Here is a 17,682-nt window from a genome sequence, read left to right as displayed (position 1 = left end):
AGGCCTTTTGGGTAAATAGAGAAAATCATAGATATTTTAGTTCAGCTCCTGATGAATGGGAGCAAAATTAAAAGTGTTTTTATTTATTGTATATGCTAGTTTCTTTCAATACTGCATAAGAATGAATATATTGAAAATCTCTTCCACGCAGAACTCTAAATACTTCAGCTGACTAGCTAAAGGTAATTAGGGTATAGTTGTTTATTTCATTTAAGTCATAATTTGAAATTGATAGTTTAGTATATTTAATGACACTGAATTAGGTAATTGGCTATCAGTTTTCTCTTGTTCAAGAGTGGTGCCCCAAGGTGAATAAAAGTTATCTTCTATTATTATGAAATAATAGTAACAATTATTATTATTACATCATTTAATATAAATCTTGAAGCCATTTAAATCCTAATCCCAGACACTGTGTTTCCATGTCAGTTCCAAGTATGGCGTTTTGGCCCAAAGTCTTCCATGAAGGCCACTTCTGACCAGACTTCTCCGGACAGGTGTTCCGGGGTCCCACTATTTACTGCCGGTTCTTCCAATTGCCAAGGGAAGTAAGCATGATGTGTCTTTCATCTGCTGCAGTAGGTTTCTTTGGCTTTTGTGTCTATGGTCCTCAATGTTGCCAGTTTCTTTGTGCTTCTCCAAAAGAGCCTGGACAGAACATCTGGAAACACCTGTCTGCTTTGAAATGTCTGTCTGGCAGAGAGCTTACTGATGCAGTATTTCTCCTACACATCTGTTTCTTTTTCAGTTATCGATTGTGTTTGAACCTACATATTGAATTGGTGATCATTAGCACCTCTTTGGTATATTTGTTTAATCAAACACCTGACGATATACCTACAAAATCCCTGACATTGTGCAAGTGTACCTAGAAGAAGTGATGCTGTTTTGAAGGCAAAGGATGGTCACACCAAATATTGATTTGACTTTGATTTTTCTTCTGTTTACTCACTTTGTATTTTGTTAATTGATAAATGTAATCTATTAACATGTTTATTTTTGAACACATTACAGCAATTTTTTTCCTAACCTTTGCTCAGCCAAACATCTTAAAATCTTTTAAAACAAAAACCAAAACTAGGTGCATGGAAAGATGCCACTAAGTGTTGGTGGCATTGCATGATTTTATTGTGATTTTTGTGAACGGTTCCTTTAAAGACAACAACAGCTTTTGGTTGCGGATTGTCTTCTTTCCGATATGGTAAGACAGATGTGCTGCAGATGTGTTGAAATAATACAGTTTGGGTACTGCAAGCAGACAAAAAACACACAGTTATAATCTTTTTTACTACTCTAATCTTGTTTAGTGGGAGACGAGCATCAGAGTGTCTGCAGGGTTGTAGTTTTTTACCTGTAGGATCAGACTCCAGTTGACCTCTGCTTTGATTTGGTTACAAGTTGGAAAAGGGGGCGTAGCCATCAACAGACTGAAGCATTCAAATAAGCTTTCAACACCTTCAAAATAAAAACCCAGGGCTTTCCATGCTTATTTCAATTCATGGACTGCATAAGAAAACATGCATTTGCGAAATGCTGTGCCAAACCAGACCTTGAGTTTTTAATTAGGGTTTTTAATGCGTTCAAACTACCCTTTGACAGCTGTTTTAGCCACAATCCTTTTTTGTCTTTCCTTGTTGAAGTCACAGTATTAATGAGAATACTAGTTTGACCACCACCTAGCTAACTGGCTATGTAAAAAAAAAATAAAAAATATTATTCAGTCATCATCTGCACTGACAAACGACCAAGGTTCTGCAGGGCCATCGTCAGCCATGTTGCTCGCCTCTTTTACTTTACAGATTGGGGGGGTAAAGGAGGCAGAAAGGGGCATCAGAGTGGACAACGTCCAACACTACTTTTGCGGAAAAAGCACAAAATATCCCAGACAGAAAGACAACAGCAGACAGCCAGAGACCAGTCTGCTGCTGCTTCCCCCCGCCCCTCCCCCGCCAGACCAACCGTCGGCGGGAGAACGCCACCTACAAAACGAGCGCTCAGTGTGTGTTGTTTTTGGTTACCTGCGGGCTGACAAGCAAGCTACAGGTGCATGTTTGTTTCTGTCTTACCGTTATTACTTTTTTAAAATGGAGGTCGGAGCGGACTGCGGCGGGTTTTCTCGCCTCCTGCTGTCTGTCCACAAAGCCCGTTTCGACTTCACAGGATTCAGCAGAGACTCCACGGCCATCTCACCATGGAAAGTTAAGCTAGACACGATTAAACGCTGGACGTCCGGTTAAGCCTTTCACAATAATTTAGCTAGTGACTAGACATTGACAAGAGCTGAACAAATGTTACAAATGTCTATGAACATTAAGCAGCAGGAACATTTTCCAAACCATCTTGTCTCTGTCCATAGATACAGATGTCCAGGACGCATTTAGCTTAGCTTAGCACACTGGAAGACTGGAAGCAAGAGTAGAAACAGGGGGAAACTAGCCTAAGCTGCATCTAATGGTAAAACATAGACTTCCAGTAGCTCAAAAACTATTTGATTTGTTGTATCCTGAGTACTGAACAGGTGTAGAAACAGAAATGTTAAATTAAACATTGTGGCTTTAGCAGCAGCGAGCTTTTTATTTAAGTTACCAACAACCTAACTCTCCTGTCACCAAAAGCTTTGTAACTCTTGGGTGGACTGGGTCAATAGCTGGTCAGCTAATATAACAGAGACCGTTCATTATCAATCAATTCTTCCCCCTTTTCCGTTTATCAAATAACCTATTTGATAGACACTTTATTTTTGACTTCTTAATTAAATTCTAATTATCATAATGCATTAATGATGACTTGTTTGACTGAAAAAAATCTAAAAGTAGGATTTACTGAAAATATAAATAAACATTGAGCAAATAAGGGTTATATAACACATTCAAAGCTAACCCTGATAGATGCAATACATGCTCATAAATAGGAAGAATAGAGAAAAAAGGATTATAGCATGAAGTCAAAAACACAGCTCTTATTTTTCTTTGTCTCCTCACTTCCGGCCGTTTTTCTGCAAGCCTGACACTTCTCACTCTCCCTCCCCGCCCCTGCCTCTCACTGCCAAATAGTGCAACCGAGAGAAACTAGAAGGACACCGATTGGCGCATTACGCTGTTTTTTCTTGCATAATAGTGATCCGTCCTGCTGTTGAATCTTGAATGCGACAGCTGAGGAGACAGGAGAAGAGAGAAACACACAGACAGACAGACAGACAGACAAGCATAAATGGCAATCAGACATGTAACAGTTCTGCCACTTGATCAGTTAATAAAGAGTGAGAGAGATAAACTCTGTGTCTTGACAGTTATTAAAGCAAAATGCTCTTATTTAGGCTATTTGGTCCTGTCAGGGCTGTGATGCTGCTGCCTTTAGAGTTGCCTTCACATTCTGGATTAATCGCAATGTGGTTTTTATTCAATAACATGAAATTATGTAGTGTATGTGTTCAGAAAATTGAGTTTATGAATTGTTATGTGACAGTAAGGTGGTGGAACCAAACACCAGAAAAGTAAAGTTAGTAACCCCCCCAGATCTCATAATTAGGAGATCAGGTAACAGGTGTTCTGTGACCTATCCTATCAGATTCTGCGACCTGATTGAGGACCTGTCCACCTGTGTTGATCCTCACAGAATAGGCCTATCAACTGAAAAAGACCAACGTTTCGACCAAATAGGCTGATGTCAGGAGAGGTGTGTTTGCTCTACAGACAGACTTATACACCAAAGTTTGCGCCCCTGGACAGGTCGCCAGTCCATCGCAGGGCCACACATAGACAAACAACCACTCATACCTAAGGACAATTTTGGAGACACCAATTCACCTAGCCTGCCTGTCTTTGGTTGGTGGGAGGAAGCCAGAAGCCACAACCTTCTTGCTGTGAGGCGACAGTGCTAAGCACTGTACCACCGCACCGCCCTGCTAAGTTCTAACTTGTCAATAATCAGATCCATTCATGCAGAATGAAAGTTTGCTGTAGCACTACGTCAACTTTTTTTAATGTCCCACCCCATCCAGGCTGTGATGGGTCGGTTCAGGAAAAGTGACATTGATGAGTAACTTCGTGCACATGCTTGGATAAAAAAAACACCTGATCTTCTCACTACTCAACGCTGGTTGAGAGGACAGTACTGGCCCACTTCAAGAACTGCGTTTGGGCATTTTTTACTCTGTTCAGGCGCCATGTGCCTCTGTTGACAAAGCAAGCTGCTGCTCTGTCTCCTGGCAGTTGTTGTGGTGCTGAGGGTAATGACTGAGATGTAAGGCCCATAGACTGTATAAATAAGGGCCTAGTTTGACCAGCGTTTGCGTGAAGGACATGTAGTTCTACATGACCGACCAATGGTGGCGTGCAATAAGTCTGGACCAAAAGAGAAAGGTAAAAGCAATGCAAAACCGCACACAGTGAATGCCAACTGTAGAAAGGAGAAGCTGAATCACAGACATTTTGGGCATTTATTAGGTTTCAAAAAGCGGACATGTCCAGGAAAAAGAGGACATATGGTCACTATTCAAACCAACTCCCTGCCTTCTCAACCCCCTACCAGCTACACTTTTGAAAGATCAATAGATAATTGTGGACTAGTCTACTAGAAAGATTTGGGTCTCAGCAACTTTCGACCCACATAATTAACAGTAATGCTTTTTAACAATTTCAGTCTGCTCTCAGGTCCTGTCACTCCACTGAAAATGCATTGACTGAAGGGTTGAATGATCTTCTGCTTGCTATGGATTCAGATTCCACCTCTGTATCACATTCCAAGTCAGCATGATGAACTTTAAATTAGCACAGTTGCTGGTTATGCATCCAGCAAATACAGAGCAACATTATTATTCATTTGGAGTCATGTTTGTGTCCACCTGATGAATGTAAGTTTACTTTCCTTTTAGCTCTCATTTGGTCTCCACCAGCTCCGGCTAAATGCTCCACGGTGTTCACCAGCTATCTGCTGCGGTTGGGTAGTGGGCAGGTAGTGTTCAGTCAGTTTTTAGAGCGCACTTAGCTGAAAACAGCTGCCTGCTGGAGCTGAAAACCAAAGTGAACCAAAACACTGAGCTATAGACTGTATAAAAGAAGTGGACATCACCCATTGGTTTGTGGACTACTGTTTTAAAGCTTTGAGTTTGGTATACTGGCCATCACTATCTTGTTTTTTTGGAATGAGACGTGACCGGAAGTCACTACCTACAAGAGGTTGGAGCTAGCTAGCTTGGTTAGCAAGGTGCATCCGTAATTCACATTAACTGGGATGCTAATATTGGCTAAAACCAAATGTAGCCTTCTTAACCAACGTCTTAAAGTGTACAATGAAAAACGCCTAATAAGACATTTATCAAGACAAGACATTATCTTGACAGGTTGCCTTGATCACTTACAAAATGATCATCTTGCTGCATTGAAGAAGACTTCGCTAGTTTCAAGTCTTCAATGCAGCATGATGATCATTTTGAGACCATAAACTCATTAGGAAAGTGTTAACTGAGTCAAGTGGGAACTAGGGTCATTTTGCCATTTAGCAGAGATTTTTTAAGAGGAGACACGCCACTTAGTTTTTCTCACTCACTCTGGTACATTTCTCGAATCATCCCTAACATTTGCAAAACAGTAAGTGCATTTCCCCCAACACATCGAACAGCACAACAGAGTGGTTTACCTGCAAAAGCCCATAACTTGCTCAAAATCCGTAGTATATCTCTCAAAATTAAATCTTTATGTCATTGAACATGTCAGTGCCACCAGAATGAAAAGTCCTTGTGTCATTGTTTACGAACAAGATAGACAAAATGTTTAGTCATGTTATCAATATATATAGTGCACTCTGTAAGTGTTTTCTGATGTAAACTATGGCTAATGTTTTGATGACAATGACTGAAAATGCACAGTGTTGCACTTTTTCAATATGTCATATAAATTTCAACAGTATAAAGTCATACAGTGCAAAAGATTGGACAGGATTCACAGTCACGTTTTTACTGTTCGTACTGTAATTTGTTGACAGACCATGTCATTGTAATGCAGAAAAGAAAAAGAAAGGACTGAGTGGATAGCACGATGGTAGAAATGAGAAAATTAGAAATGTAAGCATGTGAAACACTCCTTAGGCTGATGTTCCTGTCTATATATATATATATATATATATATATATATATATATACTGCTCACTTTGTATTGTTACTGTTCACTGTTTGTTATTGTGTGTATCGGGTGAATGGTCTGAGGGCTGTGTTGCCACTGTAGTATGTTGTGATTTGTTGTTGTCTATTCCTATTTTGTTTATGCATCACGGCCTGTACGAAACAAAATATCTTTCAGCTGTATACTTGAATGCGAAAAATGACAATAAAGCTTGATTTAACTTTGATTTTGACAACGTGTTCAGCTATTTTGCATGTAGTGACTTATGCAATGAACTTATGCCTAGATGTTTCGGGGGGTAAGACTATTCAACAGAGACTGGGATAGTGCATCGTGATCATGATGACATAACCAATTGATAATGTAGGAAACAGCAGACAATTGTACAGACTCATTTGCTTCAATGTGTCAAAGCTTTTGCAATATGTTCAAAACAATGAGAAATTGCTTTTATGATGTGCACAAGTGACGAGATGTTGTGGAGGTTGAACAAGTAGTTTTGAGAATTTCAATTCTGATCTGAGAAATGCAACAAAGCGACTGAGAAAAACTGTAAAGAAGCTCAAATGCGTGGTAGAAGTATAAGCGGTCACTGATGATTCTGTACAAGCAGTTTTTATATCCCGGTGACTAGGGCTCAACAATTAATTGCAAATGCGATAATATCGCATAGTATAAGTAAACTGGTGCTTTTAAAACCTTATTTTGGGGCAAAGTCATCAAATTCTTTCTGCCGGTATTATCAGATTTTACTGGTGATTCCACACATGCAGCTTTTTACGTCTCGGTGACCAGTGAAAGTGCAAGTCTCTCCTTATTCATTTAGATTGGAGCCTGCTCTTGTTAAAAATAACCGCCCTGAGGCGTTACCAAGATGACTTGCCTATAAGGACTTTGCATTTAGTGCATTATGCTTCGTAGAGCTGAGGGGAACTGCAGAGTTGGGTGATCATGTTCTGTAGGTTTTTATCCATTGACAATATAAAAATATTGATCATAGCAGCTTTAAACTTGGCAGAAGTGCAGCAATCGCCAAACAAAAAACTCAAAAAATGAGTGACCTGAAATGCAGTGCAATGGCCAATGGTGAAACGACTAGAGCGTGCTTCAAGCCAAGTGGAACCAACCCTACTGACAGCATCGCGAGCAGCAGCTGTGGAGCTCTTCACGGTTCAGCGGTTTGTTTAGAGACGTTGTGGACAAAAAACACATTCAAACTGGTCAACATCCTGTTGTTGACTCTCAGCGGGAATCTGCTTTTACAAACAGACAAAACAATGACAAAAATACAACAGGCAAGTTTACCATCTCGCATTCTGGACTTCTACTCTTCAGTAAATATTAGGACTACGCAACCCTTCACACCCCGCTAAACAGAACTACAAATATGGAAGCGTACAGACAACTTTTCAAGTCTCAACACAAAATATTTGTTACTTTTTTTCCAGGTACTTTGTTAGTTACAAACATGTATGTATGCCATCCTCAGTACTAGAGTAGTACCATCTATCCTGTTTTCCATGGTGCACTGCATCTGAACTGGACATTTTGTCAATTCCCAATCTTAGTTTAGCAACTAACTAAACTAACAAGTCATTTACACCATCTGAGCTTTGTAATTGAATCAGTGTTTATTATGAAGTTCTCACATCACAAAACAATCATATTATGCTGTTCTATGAGATCTATCTGTCTCACATTCCTTTGAACTGCTGCATGATGGACAGAAGATGTTCGCTGCGCTTCTGGATGCTACTCTGCTCCTCCTTCAGCCTCTCCTGCTCCAGCAATGTCTCCTCCTGAGGAGAGACCCATCAGACAGACAGACAGACAGACAGACAGAAAAATAGTTCATTTAAAGGTAATGCTCACATATCACGGTGTGCTGAAACTCGACACATTTCAGTTCTGAGAAGTCTTGCAATGTGTTTGTTTCTCCATAAAAATTATCAGGAAAAAGAAAAATCACCTCATATGCTGACCATTGGGGAACTTTTTTGGAGCTATTTGACTGAGAAAATTGGTGTCTCCTCATAATGCCTTCAACAGAGCATCATGCAATGAACAGAAAAACAACTGTGAGAAGATCCAAAAAAGGGTGGATGGGAGTTGTTGTGTACAGGTCAACCCCAATAAAGAAATCTTCGTGCGTCAGTACAGAGACTAGAAAGAACATCTTTATGATAGGAAATGGATAAAAGCTTGTGTGAAGTGGTGTGTGTGTGTGTGTGTGTGTGTGTGTGTGTGTGTGTGTGTGTGTGTGTGTGTGTGTGTGTGTGTGTGTGTGCGCGCATTTACTGACTCTGAGTCTACAGAGCTCCCTCCTCTCTCTGTCATTCTCCTCGGCTCTTGCTCGGAGCCAAGCTTCATTTTGAGAGCGATGTCTGTCCAGCATGTCCTGCAGCTCCTGACACACACATCAATGTATTTCTCTATATTACTAAACAACACACAAATTCTGTCCATGTGTACTGTTTAGCATGCTCACATGCCCCAAAGCATTTTTAAATGCTAACTAGCAGCAATTAGCATTAACATACGAGCAAATATAAATTATAGCTAGCTAGCTAGATAGATTAGAGTAAACAAGACAGATAAAATGGATTAAATACATAGATAAATTAGATTGTTTAACGCAGCATTAGATTGGATTAGTTGAGATGAGCTTGAGGCTGTGATGAACCTGTTGCTTTTGTTGTCTGAGGCCTTCGTGAGCTTCTTTCTCTCTTTGCAAAGCAGCAGCAGCTTCAGACAACTCTGACTTCTCTCTGGAAAAAAGAAATTGAGATGTGAAGACATCAATACAAGTCTGGTAGTTATATGGATATTCAGAGAGTAAATCAGCCAACACCAACTGACTATCTACTGAATTTACTTTCACAAATGTTGGGCATGTTCACGTGAGACATTGTTATTTACTTGTATTGACATTTATGATCTGCTGTAAGTATGTGAAACAAACTGAACAACCTTAAACAAAAATGTACATGTAAGCCTACCGATCCAGTTTCTGGAACTCCTGGTCCAGCAGAGAAAAGGCGGTCTGGATCATTTTCATGGCCTGATCTCGAGCTACAGTGAAGTCTCTGTGGACACACACCTGCAGGACGAAACATTAAATGACCTGTGTTATTATTAGTGTGAGCAGACAGCGTGCTTTGACTGTTAAGCATATATCAACTACTGTTGATACACCGTTATGAAACCGCTGGTATCACAACATGCACATAGGGGATGTGGTTTCAAAACAGAAATTCTTTCAAATTAATCATTTTTGAAGATATAAAAGATGAAATGAATGCCATAAATACCAACTATGATATATTTGTGTCCTGTCTTTCCCCCTGCCTTGTATGTATGTGTGTGTGTGCGTGTGTGTGTGTGTGTGTGTGTGTGTGTGTGTGTGTGTGTGTGTGTGTGTTGTCATCACCGGTGCATTAGCTGCTGTGTTCCTTGACTGGTTGGACGGAGCAGACTTGCTCAGCTCGTAGCGGACGTTGGGAACCTTCGTGGGCGTGAAGCTGTTAACGGTCAAAACCAGAGTGAAACCAGAGTTAAGACTGAGAGACGAGACTCAAACAGAGCATGAACACGCACACACGAAAAGATGAAACAGAAACACAGGTGTGTACAGCAGCTGCTGACCTGTGGCTGACTCCCTGCAGTCCAAAGTCAGACAGAATCTCCTTCATCACTGTGGAGAAAAAGTCCTGTTTTTTTTCCCCAATCTTCCTTCCAACTACTGTACTTCTGTCACGTTTTATGTCACATTCACAAAAGAGTTTGCACCGTTATCCCCATTTGTACTACTCTTGTACCCAAAATCTATTGATAATCATGACATCTCATGGTACGTTCCTGTTCCCCACCTGTCCAGCACTTTCTGATTGTGTAATGAATGCTGCAGCCTCTACGCCCTAGTGTTACTTTGAAATAAAATAAATATGAATAATGTAGGATACCTGGTTGTCTCTCTGAGGGGTTAATGAGTTTCATCACCTTCAGATCATTAAACTCCTGCTCTTCATTCTTTCCTCCAAAGACATACAGCTGCCATCCAAAGAAAGCAGACAGAAAAGGTTTATTTTATATAACATGACGTGACAATAATAAAAATCATCATTTTAAACTATTTAGTGGCACACTGACGTGGCTGTGGAGGATGAAGGCAGCATGTCCATGACGGCGGGCCGGAGGAATCCCAACGTACAGAGGAACCTTCCACTTCATCTTAGCTGGAGCGACACGTGAAATATTTAAATATATATTTATATCTCAATCTTTAGACTTCCTTTAGAATAATTCATATATTTATTTGTCAGTTACTCTGCAGTCTCACTCACCAATGCTGAATTTATGGATTTCATTGGAAGACGTCACTGTGCCGTCCTCATTTGTGCTTTTGCCACCAAACAGGTAGATATCCTCCATGGGATTAAAGATAGTGAACAAATACAAACATTCAGTATAATCAAAACATGGGATAAAAATATTATTACCTTGACTACTTCCAATATTTCATTTAGCAGTATTTTTATGGTTTAACTGACAACATTAACTTGAACTTGAGATAAAGTTAATACTACTGGAGGCTAAAGTGTGCCAATAGAATTTCAGTGGCTAAATCAGATGTATTAAATCGTTAATGCATTTTTAAAATTATGAATGAACCACGCTTTCTACTAATGTCTAATAATACTGTTCATGGGGCTGAACTGAGTAATATTCAGCATTATCAAAATAACTACAAAGATAAATTAGCTGTATCTTAAACATAAAGAAAGACTGATTGCATAACTATCTATACAGACATACGCATATATAACAATTAAGGCGTTCTCAGACAGTGAGCAAAATCCATTTTATGTAGCCTATTTTTAAATTGGCTGGCAGAAGAATCAGGTTCCAGTTTGGGTTCAGGAAGCAGACACCATCCCCACATTTAATAGTAGGCTCAAGACTTGACCTCTTTGATAAAGCTTATAGTTAGGGCTGGCTCAGGTGAGTCTTCCCATGATGCAATGAGCAACTCAGTCCTCCTCTCCCCCTCCATCTGTATGCATTATAATCCCATTAATGCACGTTACTACCTTCTTCTCTCTCTCTCCTTCTGACGCTTTCTTCAGGTGTTTCTGGCTCCAGAGCTGTAGGGTCTGGCTATTTGCTTTCCTGTTTGGATCTTGTGTTGGGCTGCTTCTCTCTCTGTCCCTCCTTTCTCCCTCTAACCGCTCCCCACCTCCAACCGGTCAAGGCAGATGGCCGCCCACCCTGAGTCTAGGTTTTGCTTGAGGTTTCTACCTGCTAAAGGGGAGGTTTTCCTCGCCACTGTGGCCAAGTGCTTGCTCATGGCGGGAATTATTGTTAAATAATATTATGATCTAGACCTGCTTTATGAAAAGTGCAATCAGATACCTTCTGTTATGAATTGGCACAATATAAATAAAATTGAATTGAAAGAACAGCAGATACCCTCCCTCATCTTGCCAGTGACCCCCAATTGCTGTTGTGTTTACATTGAAAACAATGGAAGAGTCTCTCTGTCTGAAAGAACCTTTACATTCTTTACCAGTTCAAATTCTTCAGATTACAATAAAACCATGTATAGGCGCGTGTGTACTTTATCATGGTGTGTTGTTAGTGTTTGTCCACTGCAGGCTGTAGGTGATTCCCCCTTCACCGTCCATTTCTGCCACACCAAATTCTCTAATAGCAGGAGAAACACAAAGGTCAGAGATTACTGAATAATCTGCAGAGAAGTGTTTAATGTTAGGGTGTGTACATAACCACACTTCCGTATGAAAGTCCTGGACTGATTACATTGAGCTGAAATCAGTTAATATATATTTCATGTAACATGAAAATGGAGCTTCCATTGATTTCCATTCAAAAGCATTAGCATACATCAGTCTAATCTTGAGATATTTAGAATAAAAATGAAGTGCTTCCTCAACTTGAACATTAAAATACAAACATTCAGAAAATACTGCACCTGGCATTAAAGTTAAATTAAACAACCTGTGTCACATAAAATAAATTAGAACTCTCACTGGAATCATTTTACCTGCATTTATGTGGATGTAAGTTGAGTTGTAGTGTTACACTGCATGCACAAGATAATCTGTTCACCTGTGTTAAGAACATGTAGGTCTGTACAGAAGTCTCCGCCTGCTTCATAACCTCTAAACAGGAACACCTGATCGCCGACCAGAGCAAAACTATGACCAGACCTACACACACACACACACACACACACACACACACACACACACACACACACAATAAATAAAGTGTTTGGGTCGGTGTTAATAAGAAAAGATGCAAAAAATATCAGGTATTATTCCAAACTCATATTACACATTGGGTGGCCAGAATAATAGGAACCCCTCTACATTTTGATATTATACATTGCAACATTCCCATGATAAATCCTTGCTTTGTGATACTAAAAGTAAATGTCTTACAAGGCAGGAGGCAGCGATCCGCTAGTTTTAACCGGCGTCCAGGTGAAAGACACTGAAATAGAGCAGAGAGTAAGTAAGTGAGAGTTTGAGAGGACAGAAAATGACATGCATACTTATGACAGGCTGAATATTTTAAAAGCAGGAGATCTTTTATAAGTAAATGTTCGTAGAAATGCAGAAGAAAGAAATTCAATCTAAAAGCTGATTAGGGTTTGGAAAATGATCAGCAGGGATGAAGAGTATTCAGTGTTTGTAGTTACTGAGGTAGAACATTAAAACCCAAAAGTATGGTTCTTTAATCAAGATGATGTACGGACCTGTGTTAAACACCAGGAGATCGTTGGTTGGATTCCCTTCCAGAATGCCTCCGTACACATAGATGTTGTCTCCCACTGCAACAGAGCTGTGTCTAAGAGATCTGAGGGCCACACCCTTGACTGCTAAGCACTCCCAGGTCAGAGACACTGTCAGAAAATAGAAACACCATCACAGCGCTGTTGGCTCTCACTCTTTCTTAATGGAACACCAAAGCAACAACAAAAAGGTGGATGTGTTCCTCTTTTTCCTCCACCTACTGTAACATCGTCACCTATGTCAAAGCTGTGGACTCCTGGGAGACACTCAGTGGCATCGGGGCTGGACGCTCCTCCGAACAGATACAACTTCCCTTGCACAACACTCAAAACAAAACAAGACTTGCAAATGCATTAGTGCGTTTTTTATATGTCATCAGTCCTAGCACTGCCCATCCCATGTACACTGCTCGTGTGATGCCATAGTCAGGCAATATCACCACAGGAACTTACACAGATGGTAACTGTACACTACTTTTATGGATGAAAAGTTCATGAATATTTGACAGGAAACACGATTGATTTACCTTCCAGTGAGATGGAGAAAATCTAATACTTTTTCAATTATTTCCCAATCATCCATACCAAGTCGCATCAGAGCTGCAGTTTACCAAAGAGTGTGTCCTCCTCTGGCTGCGGGAACTTCTCCTCTCTGAGGAATCTCCTCCCATGTCACATCATCAGGAGAAACTACAAACAACAACAGAATCTCTGGTTATTTATTTTTTTCAGTCCCAGTGGCTCAGCTTTATAACAGCAACAGTGTTGCCTTGGCCCCTGGTTTTCTTTAGAATACCACAAAAGTCCCCAAAGTCACAAACAAAATATTTATCTTGTGCACAATTTTGGTGCCCTGTGGCATTTTCTTGTAAACAAACTGTTACAACTGTTCTGTTCATTCATTATAGTATTTCTAATTAAAACATATTGTTTGTGTCCCTTTGTTTTTCATTGCATGTCCTTTCTCATTGAATGTTTTTGACAGTGGTTCGATTAGGTTCGATTCCCACTGCGACACATCCACCAGTGTGTCCCTGAGCAAGAAACTTATCCCTTGTTGCTCCAGAGGTGTGCGACCTCTGACTTATTTAGCAATCGCAAGTCGCTTTGGATAAAAGCGTCAGCTAAATGACTAATAAACTTAAAAATATTTAAGTCAATTTTAAGTCAAACAACAGTCAAAGTTTCCATTGTTTCCATCCATGTCTGCTAGCTAGCAGTCTTCTTCTTCGCTTCTTTTTGCTGGGACATTGTTTTTGGGTGCATCATCGCCCCATACTGTAAATCAGATGGAATAGTGTGAAGCCAGCAGAAAATGTATCGTGTCGCAAACAACAAGGCTTACAAACAGAATGGGGACCCTCTTGTCAAAGTTTTGTCGCACAGCACTACTTGTGGTCAAATACTCCACAGGATATCTTCTGTGAACAGGTTAAAATATATCATCACAACTTTGGGGGCTTCTTAGCATAAAGTGTAATCAGGACTGTCTCCTTAAATTTTACCTGTTAGCATGTAGAAGTCGTTGAAGTAAACGTGGATGTCCTCCTAAACACATAAGAAGAAAATTAGCAGACTATTGCCATCCTGATTCCATGTTTCAGCCATGTTTAACTGTGGAACCTCACATGTTGTGTAAAATTGAAGGCTGCTGTTTGTCAAATCTCCCTGAATTAAAAAAGGTTTGAATAGATTTCAAGAGAATGAAAAGACACCTCTTGGTTGATGCAGGAGACTCCTCCGAACAGAAAGGCGACATTTCCTGCCACAGCTAAAGAGTGACCGTGTCTGTGAAAGAAGTCGTGGACAGTAAGAAGGGGTCTGACCGTCTGTCCATCTAACAACGAGCAACCACCAGAAATCCACCAAAAAAATCAATTACTATTGTGATCAAAAACATTACTCTGAAGCTCTGAGGTTGTTCTGTAAATAGTTTTCAAATAAATATTGCAATTTCTGATACCAATTTCAGACTTAAATTACTTCCTGTTTGTCCCGCCCACTTCCAGGTTAAGCCCCACCCATTCTGAGTACAGATCAGAATTTGTTGAACAGATACATATACATATGGGTGTACTTGCTCATCCCTCCTAATGACACACTGCAGGTAAGTCTTACATTCAAATTCAATTCGCGGTCTGTCTGCAGGTCCCTTTTTACATGTAAACTGAAACAAATTTGGAATTGAATTCCCCTTAACTTGAAATGGAAAGTAGTATTAATTTGGTTAAGTTGTTTTAACTTGAGGTATAAAAAGTTAATTTAACTTAAAAAACAATGTTGAGACAACTATAACACTGTAGCTATATCAACTTTATGAACTTTATGAACTGAATTTGTGAGTTGAAACAAGTTTCAAACAAGACTACAAGTTGAGTTAACTTGCATTCTCAAGACAGCAGGTGGAATTGCATTTCCAAGTTAAACTAACTTAAAATGTCTCATATAGTTAGTTGTCTTAACTTAAAAATGTGAGTTGAAAGGGTGTCGAATTGTATGTTTCTTCGACAAGAGAAAGCAAGTTTCCTTGAATGGACAATTTAATATAGTTGTTTTAACTCACAGTGTCAAGTTCAAACAATGAAAATTAATTAAACAAATTGTATAACGTAACATCATGAGTGGAAACAAAGCTATTCATAAAGTTGAGTTTACTCACATTTTTAAGGCAGCAACGTAAGTTTTTAAGTTGAACCACCTTGATAATTTTTACAGTGTAGTCTAGACATACAGTATTTATGGTACAAAAACAATGTGACCCACCTGGGACTTGGGGCTTCTCCCCTCATCTCTTTCTCCAGCCAGTGACCGCTGGCTAATGCCATCTTCACATCTGCTGTCTCACAAACACCACACACAATTTTTTGTCAATGATTTTGTCTTTTGATATTTCATACTGTTTCCAAATTCTTGTTGCTGTTTCACACAAACTACAGTAACTCTTAAACACATTGTACAGGTTGACTGATGACTGATATCTACCTTCAACATTTGATACCATTTCACCTCTAGATGATGCTACAGCAACGTGACACATTTAAATAGCCATATCCAGATATAAATTAATTATTTCTCCACATTGTTTTTCATTGACATAATAAAGGAAGTGGATCGTGTAGCCTTGGTGGACGTATTCACTCTCTGATTGTTATTTCGTTTATATCAGCAGGACGAAACCTACCTGCTGAGGTTTGTGTCTGTCAAACTGTGACTTGTTGGTGTTCTTGTCCTATTGTCGTTTTATTGAAGTCACAGCCAGCTTCCAGTCCAGCAGCTATCCTCTGTGTCTCAGCTTACAGGTAAGCTACACTTTCCTCTGCAGGTAAACTGTTGCCTAGCAACGCCTGCTAACACTCTGCTGACCAGAGCAGGTCAGTGTTTCAACAGGACAGATGGAGAACACTGAAAATAGGAAAATCCTTCTTGCTTGCTGTTGTTGATTTGACAGAATTATATATATATATATATATATATATATATATATATATATATATAAAAAATCAACACTTTTGTTTTTGCCCCCATTCATCAAAGATCTAAGACTTTCTATATGTACACAAAAGGCCTATTTCTCTCAAATATTGTTCACAAATCTGTCAGAATCTGTGTTAGTGAGCACTTCTCCTTTGCTGAGATAATCCATCCACCTCACAGGTGTGGCATATCAAGATGCTGATCAGACAGCATGGGGTTTACACAGGTGTGCCTTAGGCTGGCCACAATAAAAGGCCACTGGAAAATGTGCAGTTTCACTGTTTTTGGGAGGTCCGTAAACCAGTCAGTATCTGGTGTGGCCACCATTTGCCTCACGCAGTGCAACACATCTCCTTCGCATAGAGTTGATCAGGTTGTTGATTGTGGACGATGAGCATGCAGATAAGCTTCCCGACAGTTTTTGCAGAAATTCTTTGGTTATGCAAACCAATTGTTGCAGCAGCTGTCCGGGTGGCTGGTCTCAGACGATCTTGGAGGTGAAGGTACTGGATGTGGAGGTCCTGGGCTGGTGTGGTTAAACGTGGTCTGCAGTTGTGAGGACGGTTGGAAGTACTGCCAAATTCTCTGAAACGTCTTTGGAGACAGCTTATGGTAGAGAAATGAACATTGAATTGACGGGCAACAGCTCTGGTAGACATTCCTGCAGTCAGCATGCCAATTGCACGCTCCCTCAAAACTTGCAACATCTGTGGCGTTGTGCTGTGTGATGGAACTGCACATTTTGGAGTGGCCTTTTGTTGTGGCCAGCCTATTGCCCAGCTGTGTAATATCCATGCTGTCTGATCAGCATCTTGATATGCTACACCTGTGACATGGATGGACTATCTTTCTGTCTTTCACTAAATAGTAGCCTAAAAGCCTAGCTATGGATGTTCTCATCTCTCACGTGTGTTTATTGAAATGGGATCACAGCTCATTTCTGCCATTGAAGCTTTTAATACAGCATACAGAAGGTCTGAGCATGAGGATGTTTACCTATTCACAGCTGTTTAAACTCTTTATTATTATTATTATTATTATTATTATTATTATTTGTTCTCACTGGGTAGATTGAAGCACTATATGTGTAAATATTAGGTGATTTATTTCCCACTCAATAACAAAAAATTGCCTCCTGTTTTCATTTCCAGCTTACTATCCCGACCCCTCTCATCTGACAGCATCGTCAAACCAAACGGGAAACTGAAATTATTCATTAATAAAGCGTGTAAACCTGCCGTTGATCTTTAAATCGTGTGCCTGGTGATTGATGAT

General features: G+C 39.9%; 2 protein-coding genes across 3 annotated transcripts in view; both read right to left on the bottom strand.

Annotated features, from left to right (window-relative positions):
• The window catches only part of LOC119914636 (spindlin-1), a 22,006-nt gene extending 19,781 nt beyond the window's left edge, over nt 1-2,225 (bottom strand). The window contains exon 1 of one of the 2 annotated variants that reach the window (XM_038734063.1): nt 2,067-2,225. The gene's annotated coding sequence lies outside the window, so the exon portion shown is untranslated. The remainder of the gene's footprint in view (nt 1-2,066) is intronic. The other variant, XM_038734064.1, reaches the window with a different exon arrangement.
• A 5,501-nt stretch (nt 2,226-7,726) lies between these two features.
• On the bottom strand, nt 7,727-16,317 carry zmp:0000001301 (rab9 effector protein with kelch motifs). Its single transcript, XM_038733039.1, has 19 exons — nt 16,115-16,317; nt 15,697-15,769; nt 14,649-14,721; nt 14,439-14,481; nt 13,545-13,623; nt 13,170-13,258; nt 12,898-13,044; nt 12,581-12,632; nt 12,246-12,346; nt 11,737-11,822; nt 10,463-10,544; nt 10,269-10,354; nt 10,082-10,169; nt 9,765-9,813; nt 9,550-9,640; nt 9,119-9,219; nt 8,803-8,887; nt 8,422-8,526; nt 7,727-7,918 (listed from the first exon to the last, which is right to left on the bottom strand). The coding sequence occupies exons 2-19, from the start codon at nt 15,756-15,758 to the stop codon at nt 7,814-7,816; spliced, it is 1,524 nt and encodes a 507-aa protein (XP_038588967.1). The 5' UTR covers nt 15,759-15,769; nt 16,115-16,317; the 3' UTR covers nt 7,727-7,813.
• Between the last annotated feature and the right edge of the window lie 1,365 nt (nt 16,318-17,682).

The sequence above is a fragment of the Micropterus salmoides genome, unplaced genomic scaffold (assembly GCF_014851395.1).
Source record: "Micropterus salmoides isolate LMB-PRFRI ecotype aquatic unplaced genomic scaffold, ASM1485139v1 Ms_hic_scaffold_20, whole genome shotgun sequence".
NCBI classification, from domain to species: Eukaryota; Metazoa; Chordata; class Actinopteri; order Centrarchiformes; family Centrarchidae; genus Micropterus; species Micropterus salmoides.
The sequence above is the reverse complement of the archived record's forward strand: the minus strand, read 5'-3'. Positions and strand labels throughout refer to the sequence as shown.